This window comes from Geotrypetes seraphini, chromosome 3, assembly GCF_902459505.1.
Source record: "Geotrypetes seraphini chromosome 3, aGeoSer1.1, whole genome shotgun sequence".
NCBI classification, from domain to species: Eukaryota; Metazoa; Chordata; class Amphibia; order Gymnophiona; family Dermophiidae; genus Geotrypetes; species Geotrypetes seraphini.
Window position 1 is genome coordinate 238,983,726 of NC_047086.1, and position 23,162 is coordinate 239,006,887.

A 23,162-nucleotide genomic window follows, 5' to 3' on the forward strand; every position below is an offset into this window, starting at 1 on the left:
GACTCTGACCCACCCCACCTCCCAGACCCCTCCATAATTTACTTTTTAAAGCCTGGTGGTCTAGCGGTGAAGCAGGACAGGAGCAATCTTCCTATGCGCCTGCCCCGTCCAGAGCTGCATGAATGCCCGTGTTTTTACAAGATTACAGTGGGAACTCACGGCAGTCTTTTATGTTTGTGGCTCTGTACAGGGCAGGAGATTAGGATGATCACTCCTGCCCCGTTTCACCGCTAAACCACTAGGCTTTAAAAAGTAAGTTGTGGAGGCTTCAAAAAAAATAAGTTGTGGTGAGGTATAAGAGGGGAATAAAAACCGTGAATAACTACATTGGTTGCCTTTGCAGCAAAGAGTGCAGTTTAAGATTGTTGCGATTATACATCATTACATTACATTGATGCCTTCTATCCCGCCAATACCTTTCAGTTCTAGGCAGTTTACAACAAGAAATTAGCCTGGGCATTCCCAGGGAGATTACAAGGTTGATAGCTATAGTATGCGTCGGGATCTGGGAAGGGTCGATACGGTTTGGTTAGATCATTTGACAAATTTCTTTAATAGTATGGTTTTCAGTTCTTTCTTGAATATTTCAAAGTTGGGTGTCGTGGTCAGCAGATTTGAGAGGTGGTGGTCTATTTTTGCTGTTCTGGTGGCTAGTAGACCATCATATATTTTTTTGCTTTGAAAGCCTTTGATTGGGGGGTGGGTAAAGTGTGCTTGAGTTCTCCTTGTCTGGATGTGTTTTTCCAGATTAGGCGGTTGTTCAGATAGCTTGGTCCATTTCCATTTAGGGCTTTGAATAGGGTGCAGTAGAATTTGTGTTGTATGCGTGCTTGTACTGGGAGCCAGTGTGAGTCTTGGAAAGCTGAATTAATGTGGTCGTATTTTTTCAGCGAGTTTATTAGTCTAAGGGCTGTATTTTGGACTGTTTGTAATTGTTTTAGTATGTTGGCGGGGTATGACAGGTAAAGTATGTTACAGTAGTCCAGGAGTCCTAGGATTAGCGCTTATACTATGAGTTTGAATTGTTCATTGTTGAAGTATTTTTGAACTTGTCTTAAGTTACGTATGGTTGCGAATGCCTTCTGAACCGTTTTGCTGATTTGAAGTTGCATGGTACATCAGACATTGTATCATGCTTCCTCAAAGATCTTACAAGAATTTTTTGAGATCTATAAATTGAGAAGAGAGCTTTGAGATGTAAATGGGATGAAATTAAGTTTGGAGGGTAGAATGTCGACTATGCATGCTAGGATCAGAGCATCAATGATATCTGTGGCTGGCATAGCACTATGGAATGCCTTGCCTGGTATCCTGCAGTTTTTTATGGGGAGGATGAATTTTAAGAAAATGCTGAAAACTTAATTATTTGCCAATGCCTTCTTATGCTAAGGTATATTTCAGTTGATAATCGCCTTTTATAATTTTTTTTGACAGCAATGTATGATTTAAAGCTTGCTTGTTTTTCAAATTGATTGAATTTGCGCTCTATCCCTGTTTATAACAGGGACGATTAATGAAGTTGTTTATATATGTCTATGTTATATGTGATAATCGTAGGGAAACAAGATTTTATGTATGTAAAACCGTATAGTTGTTTAACGAACATAAACTTTTAAATAAATAATCAAAGTCACACGTGCGAATATGGAGAGGGAAGTGTAATATCAATTTTGCTCTGGATCTACTGGGAGTAATTCTATAACACTGCACCTATCCTGTATATAGGAAACCATAGAGCAGGGGTAGGGAACTCCGGTCCTCGAGAGCCGTATTCCAGTTGGGTTTTCAGGATTCCCCAATGAATATGCATGAGATCTATGTGCATGCACTGCTTTCAATGCATATTCATTGGGGAAATCCTGAAAACCCAACTGGAATACGGCTTTCGAGGACCGGAGTTCCCTACCCCTGCCATAGAGCATCTACATTATGTGGTGCCAATTCTATAAGGGAAAGTAGGTACTTACTTTTCTTTATAGAATACCAGCATAACAGGGTATATACATGCTGAAGTTGTTAGATACCATGATCACTTATGCCAGGCAAAGAGCTGGTATACATATTTGTATCTAAATATTGGAGATACATGCATAGGAGCAAATTCTATATATGGCGCCTAAAAAAAAAAAAAAAAAAATTGGTGCTCTAAAATCCCCTGCTGAGGAGTATTCCATAAACCGCCATTAAAGTTTAGTGCAGTTTATAGAATAGCACTTATGCCTTAACTTTAGATGTGTCCATCTGCACCAACTGAAACGTGATGAAAATCCATATGCCTTATTCCATATGCCTGACAAGATGATGGCTATACTACCAACTGGAACCTTCAATGTATTATATAGCGAAAAAATTGTTCCAGGGAATATTAATCTCCAAAATTCATAAGGAGAACATAAGATACACGATCCTCAGAGGGTGAAATTACCCACAGGTCCAAGTGAGTAACTCTCACTAAACCACGATCTTCACTGGATCACACACGTATCTTCTTTTATCTTTTTTAGTTTTTTTACCTAATATACTTTTTAATCAGATTTCTTTTTATCCATAAATTAAATAGTTTAATAATCTACTTAGCTTGCTGGTTTATAAAGGGGAGCGCCTCCACCAACATGCCATGTTTCACAACGCTTTCCTCAGGGTTGAGGCTCCCTAATTGTATCTGAAAAACATTTAAAAATCAAACATTACTCCTAAGTTCATATTGTCATAATACTAGAACGTTATTTATCAATAGATATAATGTGACTATATAACAATGGCCAATCAAGACCTATAAATTTTTCAACTTACTCATGTGCAAACTGAAACTCGCTCCATTCAATTAGATTTCATGTTGAACGAGAGCGTCTGTCGTCAGATCCGGTTTTAACCCCGAAGGGAGGGATCTCAATCAGAGAAACGTCATGTACTTTTTTATTTCACCGGACTAGATTCAAAGCCTTTAGCGGAATTAGACTACTGACATCCAATCAATTTCTTCGTTCAATCCATGAGGAGATAAAGCATTTAAAACGAAGATCCATTTTTGTTCTTTAATATTAAGAGCTGATTTATAATTCCCACCCTCCTTCCCTATTTTTACAGAATCTATAATACGCCATCTGATATCATGCCAGGAATGTTGTTTTTTTTATCCAATGATTTACAATAGGTGCCGTGTCAGTTTCTGTATGAACCCTAGATTTGTGTTCATTCAGCCGTATTTTAATAGAGCGCTGAGTTCTCCCAACATAAATCAGATTGCACGGACACTGAATGATGTAAACGCAAGTATTGCAAGTAGTGATGTCCTTAGATTGAATAACCAATCCAGTGGTTGGATGACACCAAGAGTCTCCGGGGATGGTAAAAGGACACCATTGACATCTACCGCAGCTCGCATGGTAACCTCGTTGAGAGGGAGCTGAGGTACTTTGCAGTATCTCTTCTATATTCCGGTGTCTCTGGAAAGCAAACAACGGTTTTTCAGGCATATCCTCCAATAGGCGAATGATATGCCAGTGCTTGAGTAATATATGTTTAATTTGCATAGATAGTGTAGTGTACTTTTGTACATAAACCAGATTGTTAGTACTTTTTTGTCTTGTAGAGGTTAATAATAAATCCCGGTTAGCAAATTTAGCTCTCGTATATGCTCTTTTGATATGATGATGGGGGTAACCTCTTTGAGCAAAACGATGCCACAAGTGTTTCGCTTGAGTTTTATAGTCCTCTAGAGTAGAACAAAGTCGTCGAATTCTCAAGAATTGGCTCATAGCGAGATTAGACCGTAAAGATAGAGGATGGAAACTGTGGAAGTGTAAGAAACTCGTCCTGTCAGTGCGTTTTCGAAATAAAGAGGTGTGGAACTTATTGTGTACCTTGTATATATGAATATCCAAGAAATCTATTTCATGTTGACATATAGTAGCCGTAAATTTAATACAAGAATCAATAGTGTTAATCCACTCAATGAACACCACCAAATCCTCACTGGATCCCGACCATATAAAGATAACATCGTCCAGATACCTTTTCCATAATTTAATATGTCGAAACAAGGGATGTTGATATATATAGCGTTCTTCCATGTTTGCTATATATATAGTGGCTACGGAGGGGGCCAGTGATGCCCCCATGGCTACCCCATGTATTTGAAGAAAATATTCCTGTTCAAACATAAAATAATTTCGTTTCAATACCAATGTTGTAATAGTTAATAGAAATCCAGGCGTGAGCCGAGGGATCCAAGTACGAGTAGTGAATATGTCTTCTAATATCTGTAACAATTTATCCACCGGAATCATTGTATATAAGGACGTAATGTCCATAGTTACCAAAAGATCTTGATCATTGACATCTTCAACACCATTTAAAACATGGATCATATGGGTGGTGTCTTTAATGAAGGACTCGGCTTCTTTGGCTATTTGTTGTAAAAATATATCCACGAATTTGGACAATGGTTCAAGGATGGAGGCTTGCATGGTGACTATTGGTCGACCTGGAGGAGTTTTTTCATTCTTGTGAATTTTCGGAAGAAATTTGATTCTAGGAAGACGAGGATATTGTTCAGTCAAGAAGGCTGCCTCTTTCACTGTCAGGATGTTTTCCTTTAAAGCTTTATCAACTATATCATTGATTTCTTGTTGGAGAGATTCAGTAGGATCCAAGGGGAGACGTGAATAGATTTCAAGATTGTTAAGTTGTGAATAAGATTCTGTAAAAATAGGGAAGGAGGGTGGGAATTATAAATCAGCTCTTAATATTAAAGAACAAAAATGGATCTTCGTTTTAAATGCTTTATCTCCTCATGGATTGAACGAAGAAATTGATTGGATGTCAGTAGTCTAATTCCGCTAAAGGCTTTGAATCTAGTCCGGTGAAATAAAAAAGTACATGACGTTTCTCTGATTGAGATCCCTCCCTTCGGGGTTAAAACCGGATCTGACGACAGACGCTCTCGTTCAACATGAAATCTAATTGAATGGAGCGAGTTTCAGTTTGCACATGAGTAAGTTGAAAAATTTATAGGTCTTGATTGGCCATTGTTATATAGTCACATTATATCTATTGATAAATAACGTTCTAGTATTATGACAATATGAACTTAGGAGTAATGTTTGATTTTTAAATGTTTTTCAGATACAATTAGGGAGCCTCAACCCTGAGGAAAGTGTTGTGAAACATGGCATGTTGGTGGAGGCGCTCTCCTTTATAAACCAGCAAGCTAAGTAGATTATTAAACTATTTAATTTATGGATAAAAAGAAATCTGATTAAAAAGTATATTAGGTAAAAAAACTAAAAAAAACTAAAAAAGATAAAAGAAGATACGTGTGTGATCCAGTGAAGATCGTGGTTTAGTGAGAGTTACTCACTTGGACCTGTGGGTAATTTCACCCTCTGAGGATCGTGTATCTTATGTTCTCCTTATGAATTTTGGAGATTATTATTCCATATGCCTTACACACATAAATTTGAGGAACGCTCCCAATCTGCCCATTACTCTCCTATTTCCATGCCCCCTTTTCGGCACTGTGTATACATTTTAGACATGGAACTTATGCCTAAATTGATGTACATAAATTTAAATGAAATCCAATGAATGCTGATAATTGCTTGTTAAGAAGCCAATCAGCACTAATTGACTCATTAAGCTGAATGCGCAAATTGGGCACACACCCAAATTTACACACGTAACTGAAAGTGCCACATATAGAACTGAGAGGATAACATTTACTTGCTTAAAAAGGTACATAAAGTTAACATCCACTTTATAAAATCACCCCCATTATGACCTGCTACCAAATAATATTATCTACCAAGTACTTAGAGCACTACCTGCAGATAAAATTGTCCTTCAGCCACATGGAGCCCGTTAAAAACTCCGAGTGCGTACACTTCATCTTTTCTCTTCTCCACCATATGGTAAGTCAAATGGCAGCACAGATCTCCGTGACAAATGCTGGCATTTCCTTCAGCCTCAGCAAGTTCCATGAACAGAAATTCATCAGAGTAAATGACTACACTGGTAACGTCTGTGGCAGGGGAGAAATCTTTGATGCTACTGGCGTAAAGCTTCCAATCGACAACAGAATAGGAGGCAGAGGGTTGGGGGTGAACATCCAGTTCTGAGATCAGAAGCTTACCCTCGTCAGTTTCCATATTGTAGTAATATTCTCTTGGTTTATCTGGAGCATAGATACCACTTCCTGTAAATATATATATAAACGAGTATACATTAAAAAAAAAAAAAAAAAATTTGCCACAACTAATTGTCACATAAGGTTTAATGAATTGCTATTTAACTTTAATGCAGCGTGTCGCAAACTTTCTAAGCTGCAGAACACTAATCTCAGGGCTGAGGCTGAAGGGCATCCAGAAATGCGCAGATGTGAACACGATGACATCATGCGCATGCATGATGTCATCATGTCGACGTGATGCAGCTGTCCGCCAGCCGCGGCCTTGAGCCTCCTATTACCGCTGGTGGGGAGGTGCTGCCGAAGGAGAGGTGAGGAGAAGGAGCAGAGGTGCCAGTGAGGAGAAGAGGCACAGGCGCTGGCTGACTGACTACAGGACATGCCCCTTGCCACTAGAGGCACGTCCTGTAAGCAGTCAGCCAGTGCCAGCGCCTCTCCTCCTCGCCAGCATCTCGTGGCACACCTGGAATCTGCCGGTGCACACAGTTTGCGATACACTGCTGTAATGAAATGTACTGAAACAAAGAGCATATTGGAAGAAAGAAGTTCAAGTCTAATGAGAACCTATGTCATTTAAAACCTAAGTCAGCTGGGTGAAATTAAAAACATAAGAAGAAGGAGTAGAAAGTAATAACAGAAGTGAGGTCATCAAAAGAGATCCAAGAGGTAAGTGCAGCATTCTGTATTCTCTTTCTCCCCTCTTATATTTAAATTATTTTTTTTGCCTGTTCCTTGATTAAGGTAATGTACAAATACACGAATGACATAAAAAAACAACAACCCTCCAATCACTAGTACAAAAGAAAAAGCCAAAAAAAACCCATAGCATGACAATCAATAAAACAAAACCAGGCCCGATATTCAAAAACCACTGAGGGGTTAATATTCAAAATTATGTAAATGCTGTAGGTAGGAGAAACTCCTGCCACTTAAATAGTTTGGGGACTGCTATCTGCTGATATTCCGTGATACTTAACTAGGCAGTGCTGATGATTATAGGTACTAATTGGTCATTTTGGAACCGAGCCACCCAGTGGAATTGTGGGGGTGGAGTTGGGGAGGGACTGGCAGGATCCAGCAGGAATTCAGTATTGGTGCCCACTTAGCTAAGCAGGCATATATGACCACACAAAGAGCAGTTTTAATTATGCCTACTTAATAAAGCGGTACCAAATAGCAGTGGCTTAGTAAGGGAGGGTGGGAGGGGCGGATTGCCCCAGGTGCCATCTTGGTGGGGGCACTTCTCCTCCTCTCTGCCCTCCCGCCGCACGCGAGCCTTTACTTCCGCCCCACCGTATCTCTAGCTCTTCACTGGTGCGAGCAGCAGCTTCAACCTGCTGCTTGCACCCACCGCGGTGCTCCCCCCTGACATTACTTCTGGGTCCGGCAGCTAGGAAGTGACGTTAGAGGGAGAGCCGACACTGGCAGCGGGCAGCAAGTTGGAGATGCTGCTCGTGTTGGGGAAGCTAAACAGGTTATGGGGGAAAGAAATGGGCATGTGGTGGGGGAGGGGGCAAAGAACAGGACGAGGGGGAGTGCCATTGATCCGGACGCCTCCCACCCTCACTACACCAGTGCTATTTACTATTTGGCCAAATACGAATAATAAATAGTATTCGGTCAAATACTGAATATGAATAATGGGCATTGAGTTTTAAAAGAAGCAACATGAAATCTGAGATCAAGTGTTTATTTTAGTAGGATTTAGCACAGCAGAGCCTTGGATTATTCATATTTGAATTTAAATCACTATTCAATTGACTATGAATAATGTACTCTGGGCTTTATTTGGGACTGAATTGAATTGAATTGAATACGAATATTCGGTCCATCTCTATCGCTTAGTTGTACAGGTACCGGTACTGAATATTGTGTAGCACACAAAAAGAAGAAGCCTCAATTGCAACTTCAATATAATCAGATAGTTGTACTGGTTGTCTCAATGACTATTAGACATATATTGTCAATTGAACATCAAATGTATGGACCTTCAGACTACCTTAAGGGTACATACTACAGGCCTTAAATCTCTTCGTCGGTCCACCTTTTATTATTCTTGGCTCTTATTCGCCAACTTAGAGAACATCCTGCCATCTTAGTATCCCGGGCAGACAAAGGAGGGGCTATTGTGATCCAATCCAGAGACAAGTATAATAATGAAGCTTACAGACAATTGAACAATACTGATCACTACAGACGTTTATCTGCTAACCCCACCAACAATATTAAATCGGAAATTGAGCAAATTTTATCTGAAGGGAATTGTAATTTCTTAAGGAAAATTTTCCGGTGACTCCTCAGATCTATTTCCTACCTAAAATCCATAAGGACATAAGAACTCCCCCGGGACGCCCGATTGTGTCTATGAGGAATTCCATACTAGAACCTCTCTCGAAATTTATTGATATTTTCCTGAGGGATGAAGTAACAAAGACCCGATCCTATATTCAAGATACTACTAGTATGTTGAAGTTACTGACATCTATCACTACTGTTAAAGATGGATACTTGCCACTTTAGATGTGGCCTCATTATACACCATGATTCCTGCAGAAGAAGCTCTTGAATTATTACAGGGGCTTTTTGAGTGCAAGACCATCCACCCTAGGATATCTACAGAATTCCTGATGAAATTAGCTAAGCTGGTTCTCACCAGAAGTTATTTCTGGTTCAATGGAGAATTTTTCGAACAGATACACGGCATTGTGATGGGCGCCTCAGTGGCTCCATCTATCGCCAATTTATACATGGCGAATATGGAAGAAAAATACATCTATGTATCTGAGGGCTTCAAGCACATTTTTTAATGGAAACATTTCCTTGACGACATTTTTCTGATTTGGACCTCTACTATACAGGAACTGGAGAACTTCATAGCTTGGCTGAATCAATTACTACCAAATATTAAATTTTCTGCCACGATTAGCACCAAGGAACATTTGGATCTCTAAGGAAGCTACAGGATTCAGAACAGGATTCAGAACATCCCTTTACTGTAGTCTTAGGAATAGTCTTCCCATCAGCCAATTTCTCTGTCTCCGGAGACTATGTTCTTCTATAGATGATTTTAAAACACAAGCAAAGGATATGAAAGAAAGGTTTTATCAACAAGGGTACCCTAGAAACATCATATATAATGCCTACACCAGGGCTAAGTATGCCCATAGAGAGTTACTTTTGACATATCAACAGGACCAGAAGGACATTGGTCTGATTTTCATTCAAAAATTCACCCCCCTCTCTACATGTATCAACAAGGTGATTTTGAGACACTGGCATGTGGTTAGACTGGCGGTCCCGGAATGCCCATCTACTTTTTCCTATAAACGCACTAGAAACATAGGAGAATTGGTTAAATATAAAGTCCCTTTGGAACAAACTCAGGGCAGCCACTCCGATTGTGGCGGATATCAATGGTGCCATCTCACTATGCCTGGCCAATACTGGACTCACCCGTACACTGGGAATAAATACTATAGTCAAACATCTACTACGTGTGAATCTACTGGAGTAGTGTACCTAATTCAATGCCCTTGTAACAAAATCTATGTGGGCCTTACTATGCGCTCCATAAAGATCAGATTGAATGAGCATAAATCTAGAGTACGCACTGAACGGGATACAGCCCCTCTAGTAAGACTCTGGAAACTTATGGGCCACACTTGGTTTGACATTAGATGGAGAATCATTGATTCCATCACAGTAGGGTGGGAGGGAGGTAATATTCAGAAAGCGCTAGCGTATAAGGAACAAAAATGGATGTACAATTTGAAGACCTTAGCGCCTTTAGGGCTTAATGAGGAGATCGAGTGGCTATCTATATTATGAGTATTGTTTTTTTTGCTGAGCCCTGCATGGGCATTGGATGACGTCACTTGTGGTTGCCAGGTGACGTCTCCGTACGTTCGCTCTGTGTGCGTGTGGCCAGCTGTATATAACTCTCTTGATTAACAAACCGCGGCCATCTTTACAGTGTGAATTAGCTCCTGTGTTGGTAAGAGATACTCTAAAATGCTGCAGGGTTTGGGTGTTTCAGTCTTGACTTTGATTCTGTAAATTTAGAATGAAATGAGGCCGTCCAGTTGGTTTAGGTTGCCAGTGTGAGGTGTGAATGTTAAGATAGTGTGTTACTGTGTTGCAGTTTTCCTCGACCCTGAAGAAAGTTTCCTTTGGTGAAACATGCATGTCGGGAGAGGAGAAGAATGGATAATATCACTTTAAGATAGAGCTAAGTGATGTTCCAGGAATTTTAAGTATTTAAAATAAGATAAAAATAAAAAAGCAAAAAAATTTATGTGTTAACAAAAGGTGGACCGACAAAGAGATTTAAAGGCCCGGGGTATGTACCCTTAAGGTGGTCTGAAGGTCCATACATTTGATGTTCAATTGACAATATATGTCTAATAGTCACTGAGACAACCAGTACAACTATCTGATGGTACTGAATATTGGCCAGCACCCACATAGTTTACTGGTATGGCTAGAGGGTTTCTCTGGTCTTCCCTCCTTCCCAACCCCCCTCCCCCCTCATTATTCAAATTATCCCTACCTCCTGACCCCCCCTCCCAATTCAAATTCCCACTGAAGAGATCTCCATCCATCAGCAATATCCCACCTCCAGAAGGCCCTTTAAGATTATGGGTGGTACAAGGAGTCCAACAGGCATCAGCAATACCTATTCGCTCCTGCTCCTTGCGGCTCCAGCTTTACAATGGCCACTACAACCTGTAGAGGCAGTCTTGTGGTACTAGCACTAGCATACAGCATGCTTCAGATGAAAACATGGATTCCATTTTAATTTGAAAACAATTAATTCAAACGTTAGTAAATAAAAAAATTCAAAAATCAGAGACAGGAAGTATTTGATTTCTAAAATTATTTTTCTTTCTTTCTAAAACACAAAAATACTTCTAGCTTAAGATATATGGATTTTTTTCAATTCCATCTTAAAACGCAAATAAACTGAATCAAACATATATTGTCAACTGCCAGTTTCACTAGTGGCCAGATCGGGAGCCCTTTCCAGCAGGGCACCTAGCATCATCTATACTCCTCCCCCGTTCCAGCAGGGGAGAGAACTACAGGAGGAGCAGCACTGACGGTGCTCGGCACCAACTGCCAGTTTCACTAGTGGCCAGATCGGGAGCCCTTTCCAGCAGGGCACCTAGCATCATCTACACCCTTCCCCCGTTCCAGCAGGGGAGAGAACTACAGGAGGAGCAGCACTGATGGTGCTCGGCACCAACTGCCAGTTTCACTAGTGGCCAGATCGGGAGCCCTTTCCAGCAAGGCACCTAGCATCATCTACACTCCTCCCCCGTTCCAGCAGGAGAGAGCCGACAGAGGAGAGCTGCAGTCCAACGCTCAGACCAACGGTCGGTTCGGGAGCCCGTTCCAGCAGGGTTCCCGACACCATGTTCACTCCTCCCCCATTCAGAAGGGTCTACCTCTGAGGATCTCGCATCATGTGCGGCAGCGGTGGAGATTACCTTGCCAGAGATGACGCCTGTTCTTGGAAGAAACTCGGGACCCAGATGATAGCCATCAGAACTGGGGTTGACGGCAGTTAAAGAATAGAATGGGAATGGTGGTTGAAGTGAATTGGGGTGGAGATGGAGGTGGGTATGGAGAGGGATAGGGATATGATGTATTCTGGAAAGGCATTTAAGATCTGGTGTTAAATGATCATAATAATTACAAGTCAAAGATCTTGATGCTTTTTTGGAGTGTGTTTCTGTTTCTCTCTATGCTTATTTTTATCTCTATTTTGTTTAATTATTATTTTAATTTTATCTTTAAATTATTTATTCATTACTTGTTGGAATATTTCATTTCTATCTCTATCTCTACCTCTGTCTTTTTATTTTTATTTTTCATACTGTTTCTTCTTTAGTTAGATTGTGAGCCTTTGGGACAGTTAGGGAATTTCCAAGTACCTATTTTATTTATTTAGTTTTTATTTATTGTATCTTTAATGCATCATATTTGTAAACCGCTTAGAAACTCACAGTTATTAACGGTATATAAGAATTAAATTAAATTAAATATTGTCTTCAGTGGCTTATGTGGGACCAGGAAGTAAAATCAGAGGACGAGCTGAGGCCGGCATGAGCATTCTGCTCTTTCACTTGCCAAACAAGACTACTACACCCATTTGACTAACTTTCTCAGCTTTAACCTTCGCCATCTCTTTACCACACTAAACTCTCTTCTCAAAGTCCCCTCACCTCCAACCCCTCCATCACTCTTCCCCTCAACTATGGCTCAGTACTTCCATGACAAGGTTCACAAGATCAGCCTTGAGTTCTCAACCAAGCCACCCCCAGGCCACTCTGTCAACCCTCCCTCAACTCCACCCCACTCTGTCAACCTTCGACCCCTGCTGCCTTTTCTTTATTTCCTGAAATCGCTAGAGGAAACTGCTCATTTTCTGTCCTCCTTCAAACTCACTATCTGCTCCTCTGATCCAATTCCTTACCTATCTACTCAGCACTATTTCTCTCACTGTCATCTCTTCCATCTGTCACATCCACAACCTATCACTGTCCACTGTAACTGATGCCTTCAAACATGCCATAATTACACCACTCCTCAAAATACCTTCACTAGGTCCTACCTGCTATTCAACTACCACCCCCATTTCCCTCCTCCCCTTCTTATCCAAGCTACTAGAATGTGCTGTCCACTGCCGTTGCCTAAAATTTATTTCAGCCTAAGCTATTATTGATCCACTCCAATCAGGTATTTGCTCCCTGTACTCTATGGAAATTGCACTTGCTAAAGACTCCACGGACCTGTTTCTTGCCAGAGCCAAAGGCCTCATTTGTCTCGATTTTTCTGCTGCTTTTGATACTGTAGACCACCACATTCTCCTTGTTACACTGTCCTCACTTGAAATCCAAGTGAGGACAGTATAACAAGGAGAATGCGGAGCAAACATCTGATTGGAGCAGATCAATAATAGTGTTTAGTGGTGTAATCATAACATGTTTGAAGCCTTGAAATTCAAGGCTCTGTTCTTTCTTGGTTCAATTCTTATCTCTCACATTGCATCTTTAGTGTTTGCAGTGGTAGATCCTACTCCACAGCTATCCCACTAACAGTTGAGGTATCCCAAGTCTCTGTCCTGGGACCTTTTTTTTTTCTCCAGCTATACTCCCCTCCATGGTTTTCAATATCATCTCTATGCTGACATTTCCCAGATCTACCTCTACACACCTGAAATCAGGAATCCAGGCCCGAGTCTAAGCCTGCATGTCTGACATCGCTGTCTGAATGTTCCACAGCCACTTAAAACTTAACATGGCCAAGACTGAGCTACTTATCCTTCTGCCTAAACCTCTCTCTCCTCTCCCCCCACTCTTTCTCAGTGGATAACACTCTTATCCTCCCTGTCTCATCAGCTCGCAACCTTGGGGTCATTTCTCTCTCTTTCTCTGCACAAATCCAACAGACTGCCAAAACTTGCCATTTTTTTCTCTAAGAACATAAGCATGGCCTCTGCCGAGTCAGACCATGGGTCCATCGTGCCCAGCAGTCCGCTCACGCGGCGGCGCCCTCCCCCCCCCCCCCCAGGTCCATGACCTGTAAGTGATCTTATACCTCAAACATTCTATTCCCTAATCATTTAATATCCTGTATGGTAACCCTCTGACTATACTCTTCAATCCCCTTTTCCTTCAGGAAGTCATCTAATCCCATTTTGAAGCCCAAAATCGTACTCTGCCCTACCACCTCTTCTGGTAGCGCATTCCAGGTGTCCACTACCCTCTGAGTGAAGAAGAACTTCCTAGCATTTGTTTTGAATCTGTCTCCTTTCAATTTCTGTAAATGCCCTCTTGTTCTTATTGCCCCTGCTAGTCTGAAGAATCTGTCCCTCTCTACCTTCTCCATACCCTTCATGATCTTATAAGTTTCTATCATGTCCCCTCTAAGTCTCTGCTTTTCCAGGGAAAAGAGCCCCAGCTTCTCCAGCCTTTCAGCATATGGAAGATTTTCTATGTCTTTTATCATCCTTGTTGCTCTTCTCTGGACCCTCTCGAGTATCGCCATATCCCTCTTAAGGTACGGCGACCAGTATTGAACACAGTACTCCAAATGCGAGTGCACCATAACCCAATAAAGTGGCAGGATAACTTCCTTCGTTCTGGTAGTGATACCTTTTTTGATAATGCCCAACATTCTATTCACCTTCTTTGTGGCTGCTGTGCATTGTGCCGCTGGCTTCATTGTTTTATCCACTAAAACCCCCAAGTCCTTTTCCAGTTTGCCTTCTCCCAGTACCATCCCACCCCCCTCGTGTAGTTATACATCGGGTTTCCTTTCCCTATGTGCAAGACTTTGCATTTCTCCACATTGAAGCTCATCTGCCACTTGTCTGCCCACTCACTCAGTTTGTTCAGGTCTCTTTGTAGTTCTTTACATTCCTCCACAGTTTTAACCCTGCTGGAGAGTTTTGTGTCGTCCGCAAATTTTATAACTTCATACTTCATCCCCAACTCCAGGTCATTTATGAATATATTGAACAGCAGCGGTCCCAGCACCGACCCCTGCGGGACGCCACTCGTGACCCCTTTCCAGTCAGAGTAGTGTCCCTTTACTCCTACCCTCTGTTTCCTGTTTGCCAGCCAAGTTTTGATCCATCTGTGCACTTCCCCTTCCACCCCGTGGTTCCACAGTTTCCTTAGTAGGCGCTCATGGGGTACTTTGTAGAAGGCTTTTTGGAAGTCTAGATATACGATGTCTATGGGGTCACCTTTGTCCAATTGTTTGCTTATCCCCTCAAAGAAGTGCAGTAGGTTCGTTTGGCATGATCTTCCTTTACAGAAACCATGCTGGCTTGTTCTCATCAGATTATTTCTTTCTATATGCTCATTGATACTGTCCTTGATCAATGATTCGGCCATCTTCCCCGGAACTGAGGTTAAGCTCACCGGTCTGTAGTTCCCCGGGTCGCCTCTTGATCCTTTTTTAAAGATAGGTGTAACATTCTCTATCCTCCAGTCCTCCGGAATTACCCCTGTTTTCAAGGATAGGTTGCAAATCTGCTGAAGCAACTCCGCCGTTTCATCTCTGAGCTCTTTCATTATCCTCGGGTGGATTCCGTCTGGGCCCGGAGATTTGTCAGTTTTTATTCTATCTATCTGTTTGAGTACGTCTTCTAGGCTTACTTCCATGCATGATAATTTTCCCTCCTGATCCACCAAAATCCGACCATTCCTCTTTGAACACACAACCAAAACCCTTATTACCTCTCACCTAGACTATTGCAACTTGCTTTTCAAGGTCTCCTGCATAACCATCTCTCTCTCCTTCAATCTGTTCAAAATTCTGCTGCATAACTTATGTTCCACCAGAGTCACTGTACTCACATCATCCCTCTCAAGCCACTTCATTGGCTTCCTATCTATTTTCCACATACAGTTTGAACTCCTTTTATTGACTTACAAGTGTATTCACTCTGCAGCTCCACAGTATCTCTCCTCTCTTATCCCTCCCTACACTCCTCCACGCAAACTCCATTCATCAGGCAAACCCCTCTTATCTGTACCTTTCTCCTCTACTCCCAACTCAAGACATTCCTTCTCTCTTTTTGCTGAACAAACTGCCCAAGTTATTACGTCAAACTCAGTCACTGACAGTATTCAAATCCAAGCTAAAAAGCCCATTTATTTGAGATTGCTTTTAACTCCTGACCCCACTCACAGGTAAAGTACACATGGCTGCCTGAGACTCTCCCCAACCCCCTACATGTCCTGTTTGCCCATTGATTAGATTGTTTTAATGTACAGCGCTGCATATGTCTAGCAGTAATATAGAAATGATAGATGTTACTTGCAAAGATTTGAAGAGGTACATGGGGGGGGGGGGCATGGCATGGCCACAGCCCTGGGCACCTCCTTTCCTTGCTATGCCACTGCATAAGCTTCACTAAGCATCCTAACTTTTTAGGCACACTGTATTAATACTAGGGTTTTTTTTTGGCTTAAATGCCTGCAGCTAAGTTGTATTGGATTTTTATATTTAAACAGCATTTTTCATATTTCATGGCCAATATAATTACCGTGCTGGGCAAGGAGAGTCATACTGAAGCAGGAACAAAAGACTCCACACTTAAATTAAAGATAAGACAAAGAAGATAGAGCTGTTGATATGATCTGGAATCACTTTGAAAACCCAGACTGGAGCCACTTCCTCAAACTTTACTCAAAATATGTAAAATCCAATTGCCTATTGGACAACTGCCCACCGACTATTATGAAAACAGCTCCTATCAACTTTACGGCTAAACTTTTTAACTGGGTTTCATCATACATGCGTACCGGTAAATTCCCGGAGGAACTTGGTCATATCCTCGTGACTCCTATTATCAAAAACCCAAAGGAGTCCATTTCCTTGATGGCCAACTACAGATCCATTGCCAACATACCATTCTTTCTTAAACTAATGGAAGGTCTGGTTAACATCGACCTCACGGAATATTTAGAGAAGTTTAACATTCTACATGATTCTCAATCTGGCTTCCGAACAAATTACAGCACAGAAACAGTTTTGGCCTCCATGACTGACCATCTTTTCCATTTGTTTTCCCGGGAAAAAAGTGCACTGGTACTGCAGTTTGACCTGAGCAGTGCCTTCGACCTTGTTGATCATGACCTCCTGCTTAGGTGCCTTGATTCCATCGGCATTTCCGGACAGGTACTAAATTGGTTCACGGGTTTCCTAAAAAAACGTACATACCAGGTCCACAGCAAAGGAACCTACTCTCAAGCTTGGTCCAATCCCTGAGGAGTGCCACAGGACTCCCCACTCTCCCCTTCATATCTACATGGCGTCACTGGGAAATATGCTATCTGATTTAAAACTGAAATCGTACATATATGCGGATGATATAACAATTATTCCCATAACCTCATTGACCCAAGAGACAGAACAATTCATCTCATTGGACTATGCACTCCAAACTAAAACTGAATCCCGAAAAAACCAAGATCTTCTTGGCAAGTCCCAATAACAAGATCGTGAACACCTCCTTGAGACTAAATGGATCAGATTACCCAATTAATCCCACAACCAAAATCCTTGGCGTCACCCTGGACCGAAGCCTGACGTTTGAAGATCACACTAATGCTCAAGTCAAAAAATGCTTTCTCATTTTATGGAAACTTCGCACCATTAAACAATACTTCGATTTCTTTTCCTTTCGACTGCTGGTTCAATCCCTGATCTTAGACTACTGCAATATTATATACTTTGGATCTCTCAAGAAAACCATCAAACAACTGAGAGTCATCTAAAATGCTGCAGTCCGTCTCGTTTATGGCCTCATGAAATCAGACCATGTAAGCCTATATTACATAAAACTACACTGGCTGCCTGTGGAAGCAAGGGTCATTTTTAAGTTTGCTTGCCTTTGCTTCAAAACCATGACAGGTTCATCCCCATCCTATCTGTCTCACCAATTTGAATTCCCAGGCACAACTAATACACGCAGTACCTACTTGTTCGCTTTTCTATCCCTAAAGGGCTGCACCTACAAGAGATACCTCGATAGAACACTATCATTCCAAGCAGGCAAATGGAGCAAATGTTTAACCAACTTCATCTCAAATGCACTTTCGTACCAAACGTTTAGAAAGTCAATAAAAACTTATCTCTGACAAATTTCACTGACCCCACTTCATCCTGATGTACTTCCAAAACACTTCCAGATAAACCTGACTAAACTTAGCATGCCAATGTAATTTCGAAAGTTCTCTGTAAAGTCGCTGTCTGTATACAGTCTCTTCCCTTGTAAACCGCTTAGAATTGTCTGTGGTATGGTGGTATATAAAAATAAAGTTATTATTATTATTATTTTTTTTTTGCTTTGAAAAACTCTATGGGAAATGGCATAATTGGAGACTAATTGGAAGTAAGTCCATCCGGGAGTGAAATGTGGTAGCTTGGAAGGATTTCAGTGTGGCTCAGCACAAAGTGGCTCTCTGAAGCAAAGTTGCTTACTTGTAACAGGTGTTCTCCGGAGACAGCAGGGGAATGCAGTCACACTTGATTGGTGAAGTCTCTGACTGAGCCAAACAGCGTCGGTCCTCTCTCCCACAGCTATAGTAAGGCTTTTGAGCTTACTGAGCATGTGCAGGATTACCTACTCCTCGAGCCCCCTCTCATCCTCCTGTCAGTTCATTCTCTAGCAAATGAAATGAGGGGCTGGTGGGTGGGCAAGTGTGGCTGCATTCCTCTGCTGTCTTTGGAGAACACCTGTTACAGGTAAGCAACTTTGCTTTCTCCGGAGACAGACAGGGGATATGCAGCCCCACTTGATTGGTGAGTCCCAAGCTGAAGAAGCATACAGGAGGTGGAAACAGTCTATAATGCGAAGAGGCTACGTAAAACTGACTGACCAAAGTGAACATCATGAGCCAAACTTTGGTCTAAGCAGTAATGTTTAGTAAAAGTATGTACAGACGACCAAGGATCTGCTTTGCAAATGTCCTGGATTGGGATGGACCTGAAGTTTATAAATGAAGATGCTGCAGCCCATAGTCTATGGGCCCCAATGAAATCAGGGAGCCGTAGATGAGCTCTTGTGTAGTAAAATTGGAAGCAACTATGAAATACAAGCTGAAAGCACTCTCTTAGTTGCAGGTTGACCACAAGTAGGTGGATTGTAGGATATGAAAAATTGAGAGGATTTCCAGAGATGAGAAGTAGCCTTGAGGTAAAAAAGCAGTGCTCTTCTACAATCCAAGGAATGAAGTTTTTCCTCTGCATCAGAGGCATGTGGAGATGGAAAAGGAAGACAAAGTGATGGTTTGGTTGAAATCCGAAACCACCTTAGGTAAGAATTTAAGATCAATCCGTAGCTGTACCTTGTTAGGAAAAAATGGCAAGTACTGATAATAAGTGACTAAAGCCGGTAGCTCACTTACTCTTCTGGATGACGTGAGTGCTACCAGGAAGACTGTCTTCCAGGAAAGGAAAGTGAGAGAGGCAGAACCCAGTGGTTCGAAGGGCTCTGTCATCAATTGACCTAGCATTACATTAAGGTCCCAAGATAGAGTAGGGGTTCTTAATGGATGTCTAAGATTGTTGAGACTCCTCAGGAACCGTGCCATGAGAGGGTGTTCTGAGATTGGTTTACTGTTTACCAACGAATGGTATGCTGAAATTGCTGATAAATGAAGTCTGACAGAATTTATCTTGAGCCCTGAATCAGACAAATGCAGGAGAATGTGAAGACATGGTCCAGCAGGCAATGGAGCGGTTGTAAGCCATGATCCTGAGCCCATACTGAAAAACATTTCCATTTTGCTGCATATGATTGGGAAAGTGGGAGATAAGTTAGGAGTGAGCTTTCAATTTCCATGCTATGAGACTCAGACTGCGGAGATTGGGATGTAGCAGCTGGCCGTTGTGTTGAGACAGAAGAGATGGATGGTCGCCCAAGGATATTGGGGGTGCATCCAGTAGATTCAGAAGCAATGGAAACCAAACTTGTCTGTGCCACCTGGGTCAATGAGAATGAGATGTGCTTTGTCTGATGAAACTTTCTGAAGCACTCTGGAGATGAGAGGGAATGGTGGGAATGAATACAGCATAATGTGGTTCCGTGTAATTGAAAAGGCATCCCTGGCTACAGCTTGTGGTGCTGGCCGCAGGGAGCAAAAGAGGGTGCACTGTTCATTCATTGGAGAAGCGAAGATATCCACTTGAGGAGTCCCCCCATTAATGGAAAATGGATGTTACTACTTCAGGATTGAGGGCACATTCGTGTGAGTCGAGTTTCCTGCTGAGGGAGTCTGCCAGGATATTCTGATCCCCTGGAATGTAGACTGCACAAAGATCTATGCTAGAGTCAGGGCATAGCGCCAAAGGCAATATGCTTCTTTGCATAGTTTGAGGGATCCGGAACTGCCCTGTTTATATAGAACATGGTCACTTGATTGTCGGTCTGAATGAGAATGTCCTTGTGACCTATCCAGTGTCAAAAAGCTTGAAGAGCATAGAACACTGCTCTGAGTTCCAGATGATTGATGTAAAGGGACAGCTTGGATAGTGTCCATTGACCCTGCATGCAAAGATTGTTTAGGTGTGCTCCCCTGACTGGAAGCATCGGTGGTGATGGTTAGAGAAGACGGTAGTAGCTGAAAAGGACATCCTGCCTGAAAGGAGGTGGAGTGAATCCACCACAGAAGGGAATCCTTGATGTTGGACGGCAGGAGAATCAGCTGTGATAGTAGGTATAGACTCTAGTTCCAGTGCAATTTGAGGTGCCACGGCAATGGGCACATGTGGAGTCTGGCATATGGCACTAATGCAAGCGAGGCTGCCATGTGGCCTAGCAGTCGTAAAATCTCTCGAGCTGGTAAGAGTTGACTGTCTGGCTTGGGTTGCCAATCGTATGATTGCATGATGTCTTTCTTGAGGCAGATAGGCCCTTGCAGCGGTGGTGTCTAGAAGTGCTCCGATGAAACTTAGGGTAGTGAGTTTGGACTTTTCAAAATTGATGATGAAGCTGACTTTGCAAGGTATGCACCGTGGTTTGAATGGTGAAAAGAAGACGGTCCTTGGAGTGAGCTAGTAATAGCCAATTGTCTAGGTATGGAAACACTATATGATGTTGTGTTCTTAAATGTGCTGCCAACACTGCTAGGCATTTTGTGAATACTCGTGGGGCTGACGAGAGGCTGAACAGTAGGACCTTGTATTGGAAATGGCAAATGAGAAATTTGAACCTGAGAAATTTCCAATGGGAAGAATGAATGGGAACATGCGTGTAAGCATCCTTGAGATCTAGGGCAGCTAATCAATCATGCTGATGAAGTAGAGGCAGAATCACTGAAAGGGAGATCATTCTGAACTTTTCCCTTTTGAGGCAGACATTGAGAGGTCTGAGGTTGAGTATTGGATGAAGGCCCTGTGTCTTCTTGGGGATAAGAAAAAACTATGAGTAGAACCCCTGATTGAGTTGAATGGGTGGTACTTCTTCTATGGCATTGTTTTGGAGAAGGGAGATTTCTGCTGCCAATTGAGACACAAGTTGAGGAGGAACTGTGGATGGAGGTAGAGCTCTGGAAGGCAGGGCACGGGATTGGAAATTTAGTCGATACCCCTGAAGCACAATATTGAGGACCTATTGGTCTGTTGTGATCTGCCAAATTGAGTAAAATTGTGTTAGCCGCCCCCCCTACTGAAAGATGGTCAAAAACTAGGAGCAGGCTTGAGTATCAGGAGTTGAGAGACAGCCTGCTGCTTACCGCCCTGAGGACGTTGTCTAGGTGCATACTGAGATGTCTGCACACATTACAAAGGAACTCTGGAATAAGGTATAAATCATCTCCTTGGATAATATTGCTGGAAGAACTGTTGTGGTTGATACGTTCTTCTGTAGGGATAATTAGAAGAAGGGCGACGAAATTGGTTAGACTGATCCGAGGGAGTAGCCGAAAGTTCTTGGCTGGCTGAGGAATCTTCTTTCAGTTGAGAAATGGTGTCTTTCACCTTTGCGCCAAAAAGTCTGTCTCCTAAGCAAGGAGCATCTGCCAGACTGTCATGAAGATCCTCCATAAGATTTGAAGCCTTCAGCCATGCAGTGCATCTGACAGCTATGGCCAAAGCTGCTGTCCTGGTGATCATATCATAGGCGTCATAATTTGTTTTAATTAAATGGTAAGTGGATTCCTGAAGAGCCACCTGTAAATTGGGAATGGATTCAGGCGAAGACGATTCCAGCTGTTTTAAGATTGAGTGCTGAAAATGTAAAATCTGGAGCTGATGGGCCATAATTCTGGTTGACAGCATAACACCCTGGTAGACCTTGCGTCCTGTAAAGTCCAAGAAATGACAATCCTTACCAGGAGGAGCATTAGTTACGGATCTGGAAACCTTACCCTTTTTAACAGCTGATTCCTTACCATAGAATAGTGAGGAAGCTGAAGGGAACCTTCTGCACCTTGTATTTAATTTCAAGGCACTTGGAAGCCATGAATACTGACCATGGCTTTTGCCAATTATTAAGCTGAAGATCGTGTAGGATTTGATGCACTGGCAAGGCAACAAGATCTTTCACTGGAGACTTACAGGATTGAAGGATGGTTTGGAAATCCTTACTTCCTGAGGGAGTTGTATCTGGAGTAGGACTGAGAAGAGAAGATAAAACTTTGGGTAAGAGTGCTCTTCTGTGACAGCTGGCTGGGGCACAGGCTGGTCAGGTTCTTCTAAAGTCCTCAGGCATAGACTCTTGCTGGTCTGACCATTCCCTGGGAGATGACAGACCTTGGGTTGGAGAGGAACAAATGGGAGTTCCAGGACTCCAATCCACAAGAGGGGGTATGTCTACCTCAGCTGGTGGGAGTATAGGATTCACACAGCTAGGATATTGTTGATGCTCTAAAACAGGAATAGGAGGTGCAGAGACTGTTTGTTGGAAAACCCCCGTACTCTCCTGCATAAATCTCTGAAAAATGGAGAAAAAAACCAGACATTGACTGAAAAGACTGAGTATCAGGAGAAGGAACAACTGGTGTTAAAGGAGACAGGGCTAATCTTTTAGGTGGTACCTGTGACTGTTCCATGTCCAGCAAAGGAGCAACCTGTTTGGACTTAGAAATTGACTTACCCTGCTTTACACCAACTGCTGCTAGCAAAGCTGTGAGGGAAAGCAGGGGAGAGGATTGTGAGGCTGCAGCTAGGCCCGGGGGAACCTCCTTTGATGAAGACACTGCTGTGAGGCTAGACACTGAAGGTGGTGCACAGCATCAGGCAAGAGGAGTAGAAGCAGCAAGGGAGAAAAGCAGTTTTAGAAGCAAAAACGAGCAGAGGAGGGAGACAGAGGAGAGCAGGAGGCTAGGGGCTGGGCGAGAGTTAGCTCCGCCCACCCCCACCGCGTCAGAGGAGTCAGCACCCGAACCCCCCATAAAAGGGGGCGGAGCCAACGACGAACGTGGTGCACAGCATCAGGCAAGAGGAGTAGAAG

The 23,162-nt window shown here is 42.4% G+C and overlaps 1 protein-coding gene across 2 annotated transcripts in view; it reads right to left on the reverse strand.

Annotated features, from left to right (window-relative positions):
* LOC117357482 (pantetheinase-like) overlaps nucleotides 1-23,162 on the reverse strand; it is an 85,876-nt gene that overhangs the window by 8,054 nt on the left and 54,660 nt on the right. The window contains exons 1-2 of one of the 2 annotated variants that reach the window (XM_033938153.1): nucleotides 22,806-22,880; nucleotides 5,826-6,196 (exon numbers count right to left, since the gene is read on the reverse strand). In XM_033938153.1, coding sequence (XP_033794044.1) covers nucleotides 5,826-6,149 — 324 coding nt within the window. In that variant the 5' untranslated portion in view covers nucleotides 6,150-6,196; nucleotides 22,806-22,880. Of the gene's footprint in view, nucleotides 1-5,825; nucleotides 6,197-22,805; nucleotides 22,881-23,162 lie in introns of those variants that run through there. The other variant, XM_033938152.1, reaches the window with a different exon arrangement.